At 43.7% G+C, this 16,230-nt stretch overlaps 1 protein-coding gene across 23 annotated transcripts in view; it reads left to right on the top strand.

The window, feature by feature from the left end:
* The window catches only part of PTK2 (protein tyrosine kinase 2), a 254,311-nt gene that overhangs the window by 89,735 nt on the left and 148,346 nt on the right, over positions 1-16,230 (top strand). For 21 of the 23 annotated variants that reach the window (XM_060287148.2, XM_060287149.2, XM_060287147.2 and 18 more), the window contains one exon: positions 6,169-6,335. The exons of 1 other annotated variant lie outside the window; for it this stretch is intronic. In XM_060287148.2, coding sequence (XP_060143131.1) covers positions 6,169-6,335 — 167 coding nt within the window. Of the gene's footprint in view, positions 1-6,168; positions 6,340-16,230 lie in introns of those variants that run through there. One more of the 23 variants, XM_060287161.1, reaches the window with a different exon arrangement.

The following is a 16,230-nucleotide window of genomic DNA, read 5'->3' as shown; positions in this document are numbered from 1 at the left end:
TTGAATTCACCTGTTTCTTTTTACACTTTTTTAAAGTGACCGCTAGAAATTTTAAAACAACATATGTAGCTTGCATTATATTTCTACTGGACAGCTGTGCTCTATAGAAAGTAATTATCTGAGAGACTGCTTGACTCAGAAGAACCAAACCTTTGGAGGAGTTGAAAGGTTTATTTTCACCAGGAAAAACCTGGATTCTTGTTATAATTCATTACAGAGGTTTTATTTCTCATGCTTTAATAGATTTCACTCCTATTACATATTTGTGCTAATTATACATTAATTGTATAGAGGATGCTGAAAGGAGTCACAGAACTCCACTGGGAATAGGTAGAGTGTATACAGCAGCAGTAGGAACATGGTACTCATTGAAGGGCTTTGGACACCTCAGGCATAGGCCTCGTGGCCTTGGGTGCTCCCAGCCATCACCGGCCACGTGTGCAGCACCCAGGTGTGAGGAGGGCTAAGGCCTCCTTGTGGTGGGATCTGTGAGATGGGCACAGAGGCACGTTCCATCTCCGTAGCCAGCCTTGCCCTGTGTAACTGCCCAAGTGCCACCAAAATCAGGTGCAAGTTGGAAATCCAGTTATAATTACTAAACAGTGGTGCGGGCTAGTGGTGTCCTGCCCCAAAATCAGTAGCCCATGGTCTCAAACCTCACTTATCTTGGCCATAGCTGAGTGTCAGTATCATGCTTCAGGCAGCTCTGGAGATAAGTGTGGGGTCAGTGCAGAAGAGCCAAGATTAACCCGTGGTGGACAATACTGAATAAGATTTGTCATCTAGAAACATTGTAGTGACACTTCAGAATAATAAGGGTATAGAGAAGATCCAGATTCTACCAGAGAAGTCTCCTACTCAGGGAAAAGAACATTTACATCAGACTTTAATCTGCGATGCCAGATGCAGGATAACATTGGAGCAGTGTCCTCAGAGGCTCTGGGGAACAGCTTGTACCTCTGGAGTCTATACCAAGTACAGTATCAATCATAAAAACATGGAGTGAAGGTATCTGTAGAGAAATAAGGAGGTAGGAAGTTCATACCATAGGCTCTCTTTGAAAACACAGCTAGATGACATCACAGAGCATGAAGAAGTGTGGACCCAGAGGGAAGCACTGTAGTGGGGTGCGAGAGGCTGGCTCCCTTGCTGGCCTCAAACGTCTTCAGAGGCTCTTAAAGCCGTGGCCGTGGTTTCATCCCACGCTCTTGCCTAGTCCACAACTGTACCCCGTTCTGACTTGTTTCATTTTCAATTTAAGACCTAATGCCGCCCAGCTGCATCTGTCCCTCTCTTCTCTGTCTTTGCCTTTCTTTCTCCAAAAGAACCATCAGCGCTTCAGAGGAAGGGTCTCCCCTTCTTTTAGTTAAGTAGGGCCCTTGGCATCATCTTTTACTCCTTTTGCTTATACTGTGCATCCAATGAATTAGCTAATCCTGTCCACGTTGTCCTCAGAGTGTACCTGGAATCCCCCACCTCCTAGGACCTCAGCTGCACACCTTTCTTGGAGCCACGTGGTCTCCTAACTGACATCACAACCCAGCAGCCAGAACGGTCCTGTTAACATAAGAGCCAGAGCACATCACTCCTCCACTCGGAACCTTCCAATGCCTTCCTCTCTATTTGGAGTGAATATTCAAGTCCTTCAGGAGCCCCTAGCCCGTTCTTCTCCCCGTCTTGCCCTGTGACCTTCCATCTTACTGGTCACCCACTTTTACGTTCTGCTTCCTGGACCTGTTTCTCTAATATGCTGGTCTTCTAATCAGTAATTTGCTCAAAACCCCCAGTAGCTCCCCATTTCTCTCAGAGAAAAGCCACATTCATTCCCCCAATGGCCCCCAAGGACCTACAGGACCTGGCTCCTGTTACCCATCCTGAGCTTCCAGCAAGCAGCACATGCTTGCTGATGCCTTTGTTTTAGCCCAGTGATACCCACTTCAGACTTGTGATCTACACAACTGGCAAGTCACACATTTGTGTTATTCTGAGCCCCTGAGTTTGTGGTCATTTGTTACAGTAGCAATGAGAAACTAAGAGTGACTGTAGATTGTCGAGACAGAAGTGCACGCTTTGTCTTGAGGACTGTTAGGTGGGCCCCTCGTCTGCTGCTGAACCAAGAGCAGGAGATGGTGCCCTGGCTGTCGGAGAGCAGGACTGGATTTCCGCATCTTGTTTTGGTAACTGAACGATGCTAGGCTCCTACCTCTACAGGTGCGACCAGAGAAGAATGGTGGGAACCCATTGATTCCCAAATGTAAAGAGTGTCTGAAAGAGAGCACACTGAGAAGGAGAACCCCTGGACAGGATAAGAGACAAGTCAGTTCTTAGGAGGAGTGAAGAGGTGAACAGTGTTCAGAGCAATACGTGTGACCTCAGATACCTGCTCTTGTGATAAATGGAGAAACGTTGCAAACTGCCTGTGAGGAGATAGCTAACAATATGAAATGTCCATTATCATCTTGTCCCCTGCCTTACCTTCCGCACAGATGACTTACTCTCCCGCATGCATTCATTATCACGTCCTCTTCCTGCTCAGCTCTAAGACTTGTCAGGGTCACGATCGCATCTCATCGTCATTGGGTCACTAGCACCAGGCATGCAGCGGGCCTTTAGGTGGCTGCTGAGCAGTTGAGGGGTGCACATTCACGAGTGAACGGACATGAAGGACGCGGCCGTACGAGTGCTCTCCACCGGGAGAAGGTCACTTCTGTTCAAAGCGCTGTCTAAAAGATAAGTGGCCAGGTTGAACCAAGCAAAGTCATAACAAGAACTTTCAGAAACAAACACAATTACAGCCTCATCTCACTAGTCAGCAATCAGGGAAACGTAAATTATAACAGCAACCCCCGCCCCCACCCCCACCCCCACCCCATCCCATCCCATCCCCGTTTGGTGCATCACATGGATAAACATTGTAAGATGGATTTCATCCATTATTGGTATGAGATGAGGAACAGTCTGTCACATTATGTGTCAGGTGTAATTGGTATAGTTTTGTTGGTGCACAGTTTGGATGTACTTACCAAAATGTCATATTTTAAGTAGCTCTTGACCCAGCACGTCTGTTTCTAAGCAGTGCCTGTACGTATGTATGACGACAGCTAGAAGGATGCTCCTGGCAGGATTACTTGCGTTTCCACCTCCCTTTCCCCCAAAACAAGGAAACAAAAAAGAAAATAACTATCTCCCAGTAGTAAAATGGCTGAATTGCTATGTTCCTGATGAAATACAAGCACGATGCAGACACTGGCTTCTTTTATTTCCAAGTTTGAGAAGAGTCCTTTACTGTGAATATCTAACATGAGAATTTAATCAGGAAAAGTGTAATTTCTAAGGCCTGGGCTGTGATATAAATGAATAAAAGGAGTTTTCAGAGTAGCTAAGTGTTGCTTTGTGTATTGTAGGACTAGATTGTCATGAACCTTTAAAGCCAGGAGGAGAAATTTAAGTTTAATTTGGATACCATCAGTGGCATATTATGAACCCATGTCCTCTTAGCTCCCTAGAGACAGTCCCTTTTCTAAATGTACATATTCCGGAAATAATATACACATATACTAATGTGTGTGTGTGTGTGTGTTATATGGAAGTGGTAATGTTTCCATATGGTAGCGTTGAGTTTGCATTTCTCACTAAAAATTTAGTTCTCAAAGTTATTTGTTCAGTTATTCAGAACCAAATAGTTGGTTCTCAAGATTATCAGTACTTTTTACTGAGTACTTATGTACATTCAGCATCAAATATTTAAGCACCTCGTCCACTCATAACCTTGGCTACTATCCAGACTAAGTCCCAAGTGGCATTTATGAGAGTATTAGAGAATGAGACTGGGACGGAACTCAGTATGGAAGCATCATGGAAAAGCAAGAAGTGAAATAAAAGGGAATGCCTGTGTTTATTGCTTAATTGTTTAGTGGAGAGTGAAATTGCAACCTGGTTTAGGTACCAGGTCCTACAGTTTGGGGACTCTGGTTACGCAAACCCAGACTTGAAATTATTCCAGTGTCTTCTGGCAGTGCGATCAAGTGAACTGACTAAAATTCTGTCTATTCCACAAGACTTCAAGGCTAGGAACCTGCCTTCCCCCTAATCATCACCATGTTTTTGGACTAAGCCCCTCTAATTGATACTGCTTCTCTGCAGGTGGGCTCCTGTGTGTACCCGTGAGTCAGAGGACATGAGGGTCACCTGTGCTGTGCGAGGGGTCATCAGGGCAGGCACCCAGCGAAGATGGGGTTTCTCCCCGGGTGTTGATGGCAAATACAAGTATAAGGAATGGTTGTGCCCTGCCTTACACTCTACATCTGGGCGTGGAGGGGTAGACAGACCAAGACACAAAGATCTGGGGGTGATGTGGAATCGGAATCAAGGGGAGATGAGCAGGGTAACTAGAGCCTGTGTGCTCTCGGGAGTGAGCTGGCAGAGCGGGGGCGAGAGACAAAGGCGCTTTTGTGGGAGTTTGAAAGAGGCGCCAGCGCCTGTCCTTTGCAGCTCAGGGATTTGGATGTTGGCAAGGAGAAAGCTGCACAAGTCGCCTTTCAGAGAATTAGCAGAAAAGATGGCCCTTCCTGTAGGCAGATCCCGCACCCCAGAGCACAAGATTTGCAGGCGAGCTTGGGGCTGGATCTGGGCTCCCACCGTCCCCTGGCAGGATGCCCTTGGGTGGTGTTCAGCCTGCACTGTCACTCACGGCGGCCCTGTCAGAAATTCAGGCCTTGAATCCAGAAGCCAGAAAAAACGTTTTATGCTCATTCCAGGTACCACCCCAATCCACCACCACCACCACCACCCCCCCACCCCGTCCCCGAGTTCTGTAGGCTGCAGACATGCCTCCTGTCCCAGTAAGAGTTCATCTTCCTGAAGCTGTTGTTAGCTCTTCCAGCCGGGTTCTTTTTCATGCTTTCTCTCTGGTGCCACGTTTGCTCCCTCCCTCCATCCTTCCTCTGCCGCTCTCCTGGGCTCGATGCACACCTTGTCCTGGGGATTGTGGAGTCAGGAAGGGTGGTCGGCATGTGCAGGTACAGGAGTGTGGCACACGTCCTGCCCGTGGTGTGGACTCGCTGGGTCCTTGACAGTTTTTGAATATAGTACGTGTTATTATTTATCTGTTCTTATGGGTAGTGCTGGGGACATCCTTAATTGTGTTATCAACAGCATTGTGCCATAGTAAATACTAGTGTGTGCAGAACTTTTAAGATGTGTCTTACATTGTAAGTTATGTGTTAGCTTCAGTTAATTGCTAGTCTTTAAAAACCAATGATGTTTTTCTCTAGTAGATAGTTCTGATTTTCCATGATAGACATTTTCATGTTAATCTCAGAATCATTAAAAAAAACCTTATTAATGTCCTAAAGTATTGAGAAGATTGCAGTGGATGGTGATTGGCACCCGCTCACGTTAAGGGTGGCAGACGGTCTCCATCGTATCCCCAAGGTGCCTTCCACGCGTGCCACCCATTTACAGACATAGACGCCTGGCTTACACATCTCTGTGGGCACAGGGCAAGAACCAGTGCTAATAGCACTTTCTTTTCCACAGCCCCAGGGTAAACGCCTTCTCTAGGGAGCCTTCCCTGATGCCCTCCTTCAAAGGTCACCTTCATCTCCTCTGAACTCATGGGCACACGTGTTAGAAAAGTTAGGTTGGGGGCTGTTGTGAATTGCTGCATGTTAACCTATAGAGAGCAAAGAGCAGGTGGCTAGGCCTAACTTTAAGTATCTTTTCATATGTCATCAGTACTATCAGAAACATGGCCTTAATTATATGTTCCTAAATGTGTGTTTTTTAAAAATGATATTAGGGTTGCAGCCTGTTCTCAACAATATCGTTCGTTCAGAAAGTATATAACCTTCCACAGGTCTCATTCTTAGGAAGCCACCTGAGGTGTGGCCGTGTGCTCTGATGAGTTGGGGTGACGCAGAGGTGGAGCTGCAGAAATCAATAAAGAAAGGGGAAGTGCCTCTTTTTGTGGTTTTTAAAAAACTTTTCTTTGCTCATAAAAATACTTTTTGTGAAAAAAGATTTCTAAGTAAAATTAAGTGATTTATTTAAATTGATATTCTTTTACCAAAGATTTCTGATAATTAACTAAAAGAAATGAACATTGCATTAATTTTAGCATGCAGTTTTTTGTTTATAACAGTCGTTTTTGTGGGGGGTATGTTTTAGGGCATCATTCAGAAGATAGTGGACAGTCACAAAGTAAAGCACGTGGCCTGCTATGGATTTCGCCTCAGTCACCTGCGGTCAGAGGAGGTTCACTGGCTCCATTTGGATATGGGTGTCTCCAATGTGAGGGAGAAGTATGAACTTGCACACCCACCAGAGGAGTGGAAGTAAGATTACAAACCTACTTTGGGGTGACTCGAACTTGATTTGTTTTGCATATTAGAGACACGCACAAGAGGATGATTATCTATGCTTAATTTTCACACTGATTGTCATTGGGACTCCTGTATAAATAGAGTTGGCCGGTAATTATTAACTAGTGATCTCTTCTGCACTCCTGTGTAGTCTGTCTTGGGGCACCGCTGACCTGGACTTGCTGAGGCGTCTGACTGATCTCATGCTTTTGTGATGACCTGTCGCTCCTCCCACTTCTCTTGTCTGTGCTGCTCTGTCCAGCCTCTGCTCTGAGGAGGACTCAAGCCCTAGTCCTTTTACTTCCTGTTCTGCTGGCACCCTTTCGTGCAGCAGGGCTCCGTGTGCCTGGAGGAGACCACACCCAATTACTTTATTAATGGGCTGCAGAGCTCGCTTTATTGTGCCCAGTACAGTAATCCACAGCCCACCGAAGACAGTCAGCGTCTCTTGGATGTTCACACATAACATTGAAATTAGGAAGTAATCTCTTAGTGAGTCATACCGACCTTAATGAAACTAAAACCATTTAAGGTAAGTTAAAAGAACTCCCTATAAATTGTCCTTTTCCTGGTTCTCTCCTAATAATTTTTTTCACGTTTAAGTAAACCAAGATGTTTGTAGGAAATTATACATCTAAAAACACGTTTGAGAGAAGTATAACTTATAGAACGGGGTTCTTCCACACTGGTTCCCGTTTTTATAGATAATGCTGCGGAAGTAAAGATCGTTGTAGAGTGAAGAGAGCATTCAAATGTCAGTAACTTTCAGTTCAAGGATCTAAGTTGAGAAGATTAGAAAGATTAAAAAGAAAAACAAACATGTTTAGGTGAGTAAATCTTTAGTTGAATAAAATCTTGACCCAATTACGGTTTATCAAAGAAATATTGTCGTATTTTCAAATTTAGCGAACAGCTGAAACCGAGCTAACAAAATAGTCCGTGAGAATATAGTTTGGTTGCTTTTCATCACTGGCTAGCAAAGATTTGACTTCCATCTATTTGGTCAATTAATTAAATAAGTGTTTAAAACCTAAGAATATCTAGAGGTTACTTGAAAATACCTCTAGGTGTTTTTAATCAGCACAACTTCATTACCTTCTGAATTCATGCAGACATGTCAGAGGCAGCCTTCATTATAGCAATAGTTTTAGTGCTCAGTAAAGTGTTGAATGTAGATCCCTGTGTATACAAGCTTTGCTTTTGTTCTTTTAAGCCAACTTATTTGACCTAATTTCAAGTAAAATTGAGTAGGCTGTTTTTTTTAGTGGAGCCTGGATCCTCAAAAGTAAGGAAGATTTGGCTGACCCTCTTCAAATGAAGGGTGATGAAGATGCTACTGCTAATACTGATGAAGATGATGACATTGATGTATTGTCATCATCGAGTGGCTGTTAAGAGCCAGGCACTGTGCCAGCTGTGTGCTATTTATGATTTATTTATTTGTAATTTGTAAACTGTATATTTCGTTTACCCAAACCCTAGGAGGTAAAGACTCTTTATCCTTATCTTACAGATGAAAACAGAGGCACAACAAAATTGATTTAAGCTGCATTCACATAGATAGTTTGTGACACAGTTTTGATTTGGATTTAGCTATCTGACTTCACAGTATGGGTTTTTAAAATCAACATGCCTGTCCCAAGGGGAATAATGTGATCTTCAAAACTCTGAGAGTGTAGCTAGGCTTAGAAGATGAGTGAAGGTGCATGGATCGTCGGTAGAGGCGATGAGAGAAGAAAACGTGATCAGAGATACCATTGATACATGCGTGGCATCGTCCAGAGTGTGAGGGTTAATGCAGATTGCTCTAAAGTGCCAGTGGGGAACAGGAGGCTGTGAAGCAACCAAGCAGATTTGAGAAAGAACAAAACAGAAGTTCTGGAAATCATTGGATAGATAAAGCAGCAGATTAGACATAGATGAAAACTCAGTAAACAGGAAGGTGGATCTGAGAAAATTTGCCCAAAACGTAGCACAGAGATGAACAGATGGAAATTATGAAAGCAGGTTTATGTAACATGGAGAATGAGAAGGTCAGCCCTTTTCTAACAGGAATTCTGAAGAAGAGAATAAGAAGAATGAGGAAGAGGAAATAATCTGAAGAGAAAATAGCTGAGAACTTTCTAGAATCAGTGAGTGATGTGCATCCTTAAATGCAGGATTAACAAAAAATCTCAAACAGGGCGAATAAAACTAAACGCATACTTCGACAAATTATAGTAAAATAGTGTTGTACAAAAGAAAAAGAGGGGATGTTAAAAGCAAGCAGAGGGCTTCCCTGGTGGCGCAGTGGTTGAGAGTCAGCCTGCCGATGCAAGGGACATGGGTTCGTGCCCCGGTCCGGGAAGATCCCACATGCCTCAGAGCGGCTGGGCCCGTGAGCCATGGCCGCTGAGCCTGCGCGTGTGGAGCCTGTGCTCTGCAACGGGAGAGGCCACAACAGTGAGAGGCCCGCGTACCACAAAAAAAAAAAAAAAAAAAAAGCAAGCAGAGAAAAATTGAGACTTCTTACAGCATGATTGATGCCAAGACAATGGGGGGATTATACATTCAAAGTGGTGGGAAAATATAACTGGCAGCCTGTATTTGTTTGCACAGTTAAATTCCCTCAAGAACAGATATCGACTAAATATGAGGGTAACAGCTCAAACATTAGAAATATAACTTAAATACGAGGATAAAAGCTCAAACATTAGAAATATAACTTAAACCGTAGTTGGGTAAGTAGGTATTAGAGAAACGTAGGGATCAAAAAGAAGGAAAGAGATAGAGAAAAGGCACGGGAAACAGGGTAAACAGAAATCACGAATAAGATGCAGGTATACCAACGGTGAATGGTCAGAGGGTATTAGAGTGTGATTAAAAAGTAGATTCTAGCTCTCTGCTATTTATAGGCTGTATCCAAAACAGTGATGTTCAAACATTTTTCTTTGACTTACAGGAAGAAATGTGTTTTGCCTTGAGATTTAGTGCACGTATACCTGTTTGTGTATCTCAGAGCTATTTGTAAATAACGGACCTACATAGTTCACAAAACATACTCAGCCTTATTATTTACACTAAAGTCTAAGGGTTTTCTCTTCAATGTCATTCTGTTTTGTTCTACTTAAGTAAAATAAATTAATAAATAGTAAAAAGAATTTTCCTACCTACTAATGAGTCCTGATTTTCAATTTGAATAACTCTCACATAAAACATGAGTACAAGTATACCAGACAAATAATAACCAGGAAAAAAAAAAGATGAGTATTATGCTATTAGTATCCTGTGCAAAAAATTTTCAGGCAAACAAGAATTATTATGGATGTAGAGGGCAACTACATAACAATAAAAGGCTCATTTCACCAAGAATTTAATAAGTATATAAATAGACATAACTCCTAAACTTATAAATTCCTAGACATTCCTCAAAATGTAAAAAGCAAAACTAGTATTAAAGGAATAAAACTTACCTCTCCTAATAATTAAAAGGAAGAGCGCAAACAATAGTAAGTAAACACTAGTTTTAAAATTATGTATCTAACTATTTTTTCTAATGTAGAACTATAGGATCCTGCACGTAACAGTATATTGAGCAATTTAAAAACACATCTCTACATAATTTACGGTTCGGGCTTCCCTGGTGGCGCAGTGGTTCAGAATCCGCCTGCCAGTGCAGGGGACACGGGTTCGAGCCCTGGTCCGGAAAGATCCCACATGCCGCGGAGCAGCTAAGCCCGTGTGCTGCAACTACTGAGCCTGTGCTCTAGAGCCCACGAGCCACAACTACTGATCCCACATGCCACAACTGCTGAGCCTGCACACATGGAGCCTGTGCTTCACAACAAGAGAAGCCACCACAAGGAGAAGCCCGTGCGCCGCAACGAAGAGTAGCCCCCACTCGCTGCAACCAGAGAAAAGCCCACGCGCAGCAACAAAGACCCAACGCAGCCAGAAACAATAAATAAAATAATAAAATAAATAAATTTATTTAAAAAAAATAATAATAATTTATGGTTCAAAGGAAAAGGCCCAGCCTGCTGAGGGCCTGGCTTTGACGGGGTCTGTCCCTTCGCCGTCCAGTCCACTCTCTGCAGTAGCTCACGGCCGCAGTCACTTCCTCCTGTCTAAATACAGCTGGCCCTCAGCATCCACAGGTTCCCTGGTTCCGCAGCCGTGGATTCAACCAACCGCCGATACAAAATTCTGGTGGGGGGGGGAACTTCCAGAAAGTTCCAAAAAGCAAAACTTGAATTTGCTGTGCCAGCATCTATTTACATAACACTTACATTGTATAAGGTACTATTATAAGTAATCTAGCGATGCTTTCAAGTATACAAGAGGGTGTGTGCCTCTTACATACGCAGGCTGTGCCAGTTTACATGAGCATATGAGGATTTGGGTGTCTGCGGGGGATCCTGGAACAATTCCCCTGTGGATACTGAGTGTACTTCCTTCATTTAGCCTCTTGTATACCAGACTCTTCTGGTGAAGGTTTTCCTCCTCTTTTACTGACCATCACGGTCTGTCTTCTCCTGCTTAGCCTTGACGTTTGGGGCTGCTCCAGTGACCTCTCTTCCTCTTTCTGCCCACCTTAGACCTGCCTTTGGCATTAAATTCACTCTTTATTGGATAAATGCAGGAAACCAATGGACAGGTTATTGCAGTAACCCAGGAAAAAGTCCCAGAAGACGATGGCTGTGGGGAGTAGTACTTGAAGGAATGAGAAGCAGCTGTACCGAGATATGTTTAAGGTAGAGCTCACCGAATTTGCTAACAAATCTTTTAAACTGTAAACATCCGAGGAAATGTATAGGTCGTCCCTGCTCAGAAACTCCCGGGAGCCCCCCGTCACCCCGGGAGCCCTCCATCACCCCTGGAGCCCCCATCACCCCGGGAGCCCCCCGTCAGCCCGGGAGCCCCCCGTCACCCCTGGAGACCCCTGTCAGCCTGGGAGCCCCCCCGTCAGCCCCCCCGTCACCCCTGGAGCCCCCCGTCACCCCGGGAGCCCCCCGTCACCCCCGGAGCCCCCCGTCACCCCTGGGGCCCCCCGTCACCCCTGGAGCCCCCCATCACCCCTGGGGCCCACTCTTGAGTTTGTGATTTTACTTCTGGGTCCTCGTCTCCGTCTGCTGCTCCTCCCCTTCCTCCATTTGAGCGACTCTGGTCCCTTTGAAATCTTAGTTTTCTGTTTTCTTAGATACTCAGGGTAGGGTCTCATTTGATGGTCTCTTCTCTGTTGCCAGCCTTCTTGCTTGTTGAATACAGTAACCCTTCATCTCACTTCTCTTTCTGCCTTTATCTTTTCCAACTTTTCACTTGCTTGACCTTGGCCACACTGGAGCTCTTACTGGCTCTTGAAAAAACCAAGCAGATTGTTCCTGGTGCTTTTGAACTTGATGCTCAACTGCTGTGTGTACTCGTCTGCCATTTCCGGCCTGGCTTGGACCTCCCTTCGTTAGGGCAGGTGCTCCACTGTCACCTCTTCCCCAGGGCCTTTTCCAGCCTTTCTGTCTACAGAGCCCACTGCCCGCCTGGTACAGTCTCTGTCCCTCAGGGACTCCGTTGTATTCACTGCTCGGTTCTGGACGTGCCAGGTATATAGTAGGCACCCAGTACAAAATATTTTAAGTGGAAGTTGAATCAGTGATAATGAAATTATCAACTAGGAACTGAACAGGACTAGTTTACGTTAGTAACAGTCTTCATATTAACACGCTTCTTGCTGTGTGTCAGACATTGCCTGAGAGGCTTCATAACCTGCCCGTGGTCACACAGCTTAAATGGGTGGCAGAGTAGAAACTGGGTCCATGCCCCAGCTCTTTCTTTATTCCTGTGTTAGGTACGTGACTGCAAGAAACAGAACATTGAGACCTCCTCAGTCCATGGGTGGACATGTGAGGGTAACTGCAGCTCTGGCTTTAGTTTTGAGAAGTAGGATGTTAATATTCAAATGAAAGTGCCCAGATTCATCAGAATAATTGGATATTAGTTTCCATTCCTGTGGGGTTTTTGAACATAGATTTTTCTTTTTTGCAGTATCTGCTATAATATCTCTTCATATTGTTAAATAAACCTGAGATCTAAACTTGTTTAATGGAGTCTTAGTTCTTCTAAGACCTCGACAAGCAGCTGCAGCACACACACTTGGTCGCAACTGTCTCAGGCAGGGTGGCCTTACAGAGATGTCATGACGTGTCATTGGGGAAAGGAAGGGCTGATTTGATAAATGGCTATCCTCGTAGGAAGAATAACAACAAAATTAGAGCCTACCTTGAACAATACACGGAAATCCACCTGAGATGGGTTAAGTTTTTAAAAAAAAGAGAGAAAGCTTAATGGAAAATATAGTTGAATGTGTCTTTGGCTCTAGAGTAGGAAGGTTTTCTTAATACTCCAAAAACATTCACTCTGAAAGAGGAGAATAATAAATTTGACTTTAATGAGGTGAAAACATTCTGTTTATCAAAAGATGTTTTTTCAAAACTGCAGAAATGGTAATTCCCTGGCGGTCTGGTGGTTAGGACTCTGTGCTTTCACTACTGAGGGCGCGGGTTCAGTCCCTGGTCAGGGAACTAAGATCCCACAAGCTGTGAGGTACGGCCAAAAAAAAAAAGTGCAGAAACAAGTTGCAACTAGGAGAAGATATTCTACTGATCAATATGAAGTCTCAAATTGGCATGAGACTTGAGCTATTTTCATAAAAGAGAAGACAAGTTTGACTAGTAATCACAGGAAGACACTACCGTCTTTCTCAGTGCTCAGGGAAGTACGAATCTAGGCCATTAGATTCCATCTTACACTGTCTGGTTGGCAAAAAGTAAGTTGTCTGACAGAATTAATAGCAGGAGAGGTTATGGATCTGACAGGATCTTGCCTGCCCTGCTGGGGAGAATGTAAATTGGTAAAAAAAATTTGGGAAAATGGCATAGCATCCTCATGACATGCCCTTCTATCCTGCTGTTCCACTTCAAGTTCTGTCCTCGAGAGACTCTTGCATTTCTCTACTAGGCTAGAGACCCAAGAACGTTCGTAGAATAACCAGTGATGGTTAAGTCAGTTGCAGAATATTCACAGTGGAATGTTACACTAGTCAAAATGAATGATCAGGGCTTGCAACAGTGTGGATAAATCTTAGACAGATACCATCGTGTGACAAAAGGCAGTCCCAGGATACCTGGGTGACTGCACTAAATAGCAACACCATTGAGTTGCACGCATCAAAGTGGTTACCTTCGCGGGGTGGGGTGGTGCACCACGCGGCTTGCAGGATCTTAGTTCCCCAAGCAGGATTGAACCCGGGCTCTGGCAGTGAGAGCGTGGAGTCCTGACCACTGGACCGCCAGGGAATTCCCTAAAATGGTTACTTTTTATGTGAATTTTACCTCAGTTAAAAAACAAAAAGTCCCAGGAGCTGACATACAGCATGATACACTTTTACAAAGTAAAAACAAAAATAAACCTAAGAATATTGTTGGGAACACATCAGATGGGTAAGACAATATTGAACATGTAAATAAAGGATCGGGGGAGATGCGCTGTCTAGAGCCTCTGTGAGGAGAGCACCCTGCCCCCTCCCATCCTCTTAAGGGCCCTCAGGGACTTGTGTGGAATCCTCGGGTCCTAAGGCAGAGCCCGAGGCCACTGTGCTGCGTGCACAGGCACGGGCCCTGCTTCCTTCCCAGTCTTTCAGGGACCAGGCACTTGCTCATCTGTCCCTGGGGTCCTGCGAGATCTCGGTTAGGTAGATCGTGTTTGCTAGGATCTTGAGTCAGCCAAAAAAGTTTGAATTACAGTACCATACCTAGTTTATAGTGTAGCAAAAGGTATCATGCAGTTTTGAGAGATTTCTACCAAACAGATTTAAACTTTAAAGTTTTGCACCTAGATAATTAAATTCTAGTTAAATTTTGATAACTAAATTTTGGTTATCTGGAATCACCTACATGGACTGGTCTGACTTCTGAGCAGGTTAATCAAATATTAAATGGCCCAGTCCTTTTGGTGTAGGATTCAGGGCTTTGAGAGCCAGGTCTGAGAGGAGGCTCTCTTGGCATTTGAGAGAGAATTGTGGGGCTTCTGCAGAGCAAGTGAAAAAGAAAGTCCTTTTCATCGTTATCAGATGTGGTTCACATTCTCCTGCTCACGGCTGTTGAGCAGCTCCTCTCCTCGCTCTGCAAAGGGATGATTTTTTTTTTTCCAGACCTTTGCAGGAAAAAAAAAAGTCTTTTATGTAGAGGAAAGGTTTCCCTTTTCAAAGATGACAAAAGAAAATGACTAATGGTAGCTTAGGAAGTTTTAGATTGTATTTTGATAGTTGTCTATGTTATCTTGAAATGACATTCCGTGTGCCTATACCTTAATTTGAAAAGCTAGTCTTTCATTATAACACTGAATTCAACAAGAGTTCTTTAGAAGATTTAAAGCAGTAAGAGAGTAAATAGAGGAACATTCTGACAAGTTTGGAAGTGACCCCTTTAAAAAACAGGACGGACTTCCAAATTTGCTGATTTATTAATTGAACATTTATTGGATGCTTCTGCACCAGACACTGACAGCACAAAGATGAACAGATTTCTGGCCGGTCTGTGGCTATACAAGACTGATGTTTATTGACCAGGCTGGTTTAAAACTCGTTCTGGTGGTTATTTGTTATTACAGCTACAGAATAGTCAGTCTTAGGTATGTGAGAATTTCTTTTTATTCTCAATATGTATCAAAAGTTGCAAAAACAGTACACAGAAATCCTGTGTACCCTTCAGTCAGCTTCGCTAAATGTTAAAATCTTACTTAAACATAGTCCAGATATTGAAACCAGGAACTTAACATTGATACAATACTATTAACTAATCTACAGACGTCATCAAATTTCACAGTTGTCCCTTCTCTGGCCCAGGATCCAGATCAGAGCACCCTGTGTCTCAGTGTCCTGTTGCCTTCTCTAATCTGGGACAAGTCCTCAGGCTGTCTTTGTCTTTGATGACCTTGACCCTTTTGAAGAACACTGGCTGGTTGTACCGTGTTCCCCAATTTGGGTTTGTCTGTTTTTTTTTTTTTTTTCTCATGATTATATTAAGCTTATGCATTTGGGGAAGAGCACCACAGCCAAGGTGTTGGTTTTCTCACTGCATTTTAGCAGGAAGTCTTCGATGATGCTATGACTCATTTTACTGGCGGTTTTAACTTGGATCGTTTGATGTAAGGTGGTGGCCAGGTTTCTCTGTTATAAAGTTATTATTTTCCCCTTTGTAGTTAAGTAATATCTTCTGGGGATGTACAGAGACTGTGCATATACTCTGTTTCTCATTGTATTTTCACCCACTAATCTCAGCATCATTGGTGATTCTTTTTTGCAGTATTCATTACTGTAATTTTTGCCAAATGGTGAGTTTCTGTTTCTACCCTTCCTTCTAGGGTTTTTAAATTGGAAGTCTACTGTAAGAAAGAGCTGTCCACACCACATTGTTTATGCGGGTCATCTGTGTAGTTCTGTGAAATTGTACTTTTGTTTATTTCACTACTCACAGTCTGACCAGCTAATCCTTCTCCTATCAGGGTTATGAGATCTTCATCCAGCTCAACTTTTCAAAAACATTTCCTGCCCCTCCCCATCAGTAGTCCGTTAGCATGTGGGTATCTATCTTGGTGCTCATAGTTGGAGGTAAGACTGAGGAAGTTAGTTGTTGGTGGCATTAATGTTAATATATTACTTAGTAGAAGCAAAAGGATGGTTTTATTTGGGGCATGTTGTAGTTAGCTGCTGCTCAGAAATCCATGGAGTGGCCTAGAGCAGAGACGTGGAAATGTGTCAGGACACAGCCAGGCTCTTAGAAGAGCAGCAGAAGTATGAGGAAGATGGTGAGTTTCACGGAGGAGAAGGGAGTGGCGA

Source organism: Globicephala melas, chromosome 17 (genome assembly GCF_963455315.2).
Source record: "Globicephala melas chromosome 17, mGloMel1.2, whole genome shotgun sequence".
In the NCBI taxonomy this organism is placed as follows: domain Eukaryota; kingdom Metazoa; phylum Chordata; class Mammalia; order Artiodactyla; family Delphinidae; genus Globicephala; species Globicephala melas.
This window is presented reverse-complemented; position numbering and strand designations above follow the sequence as displayed.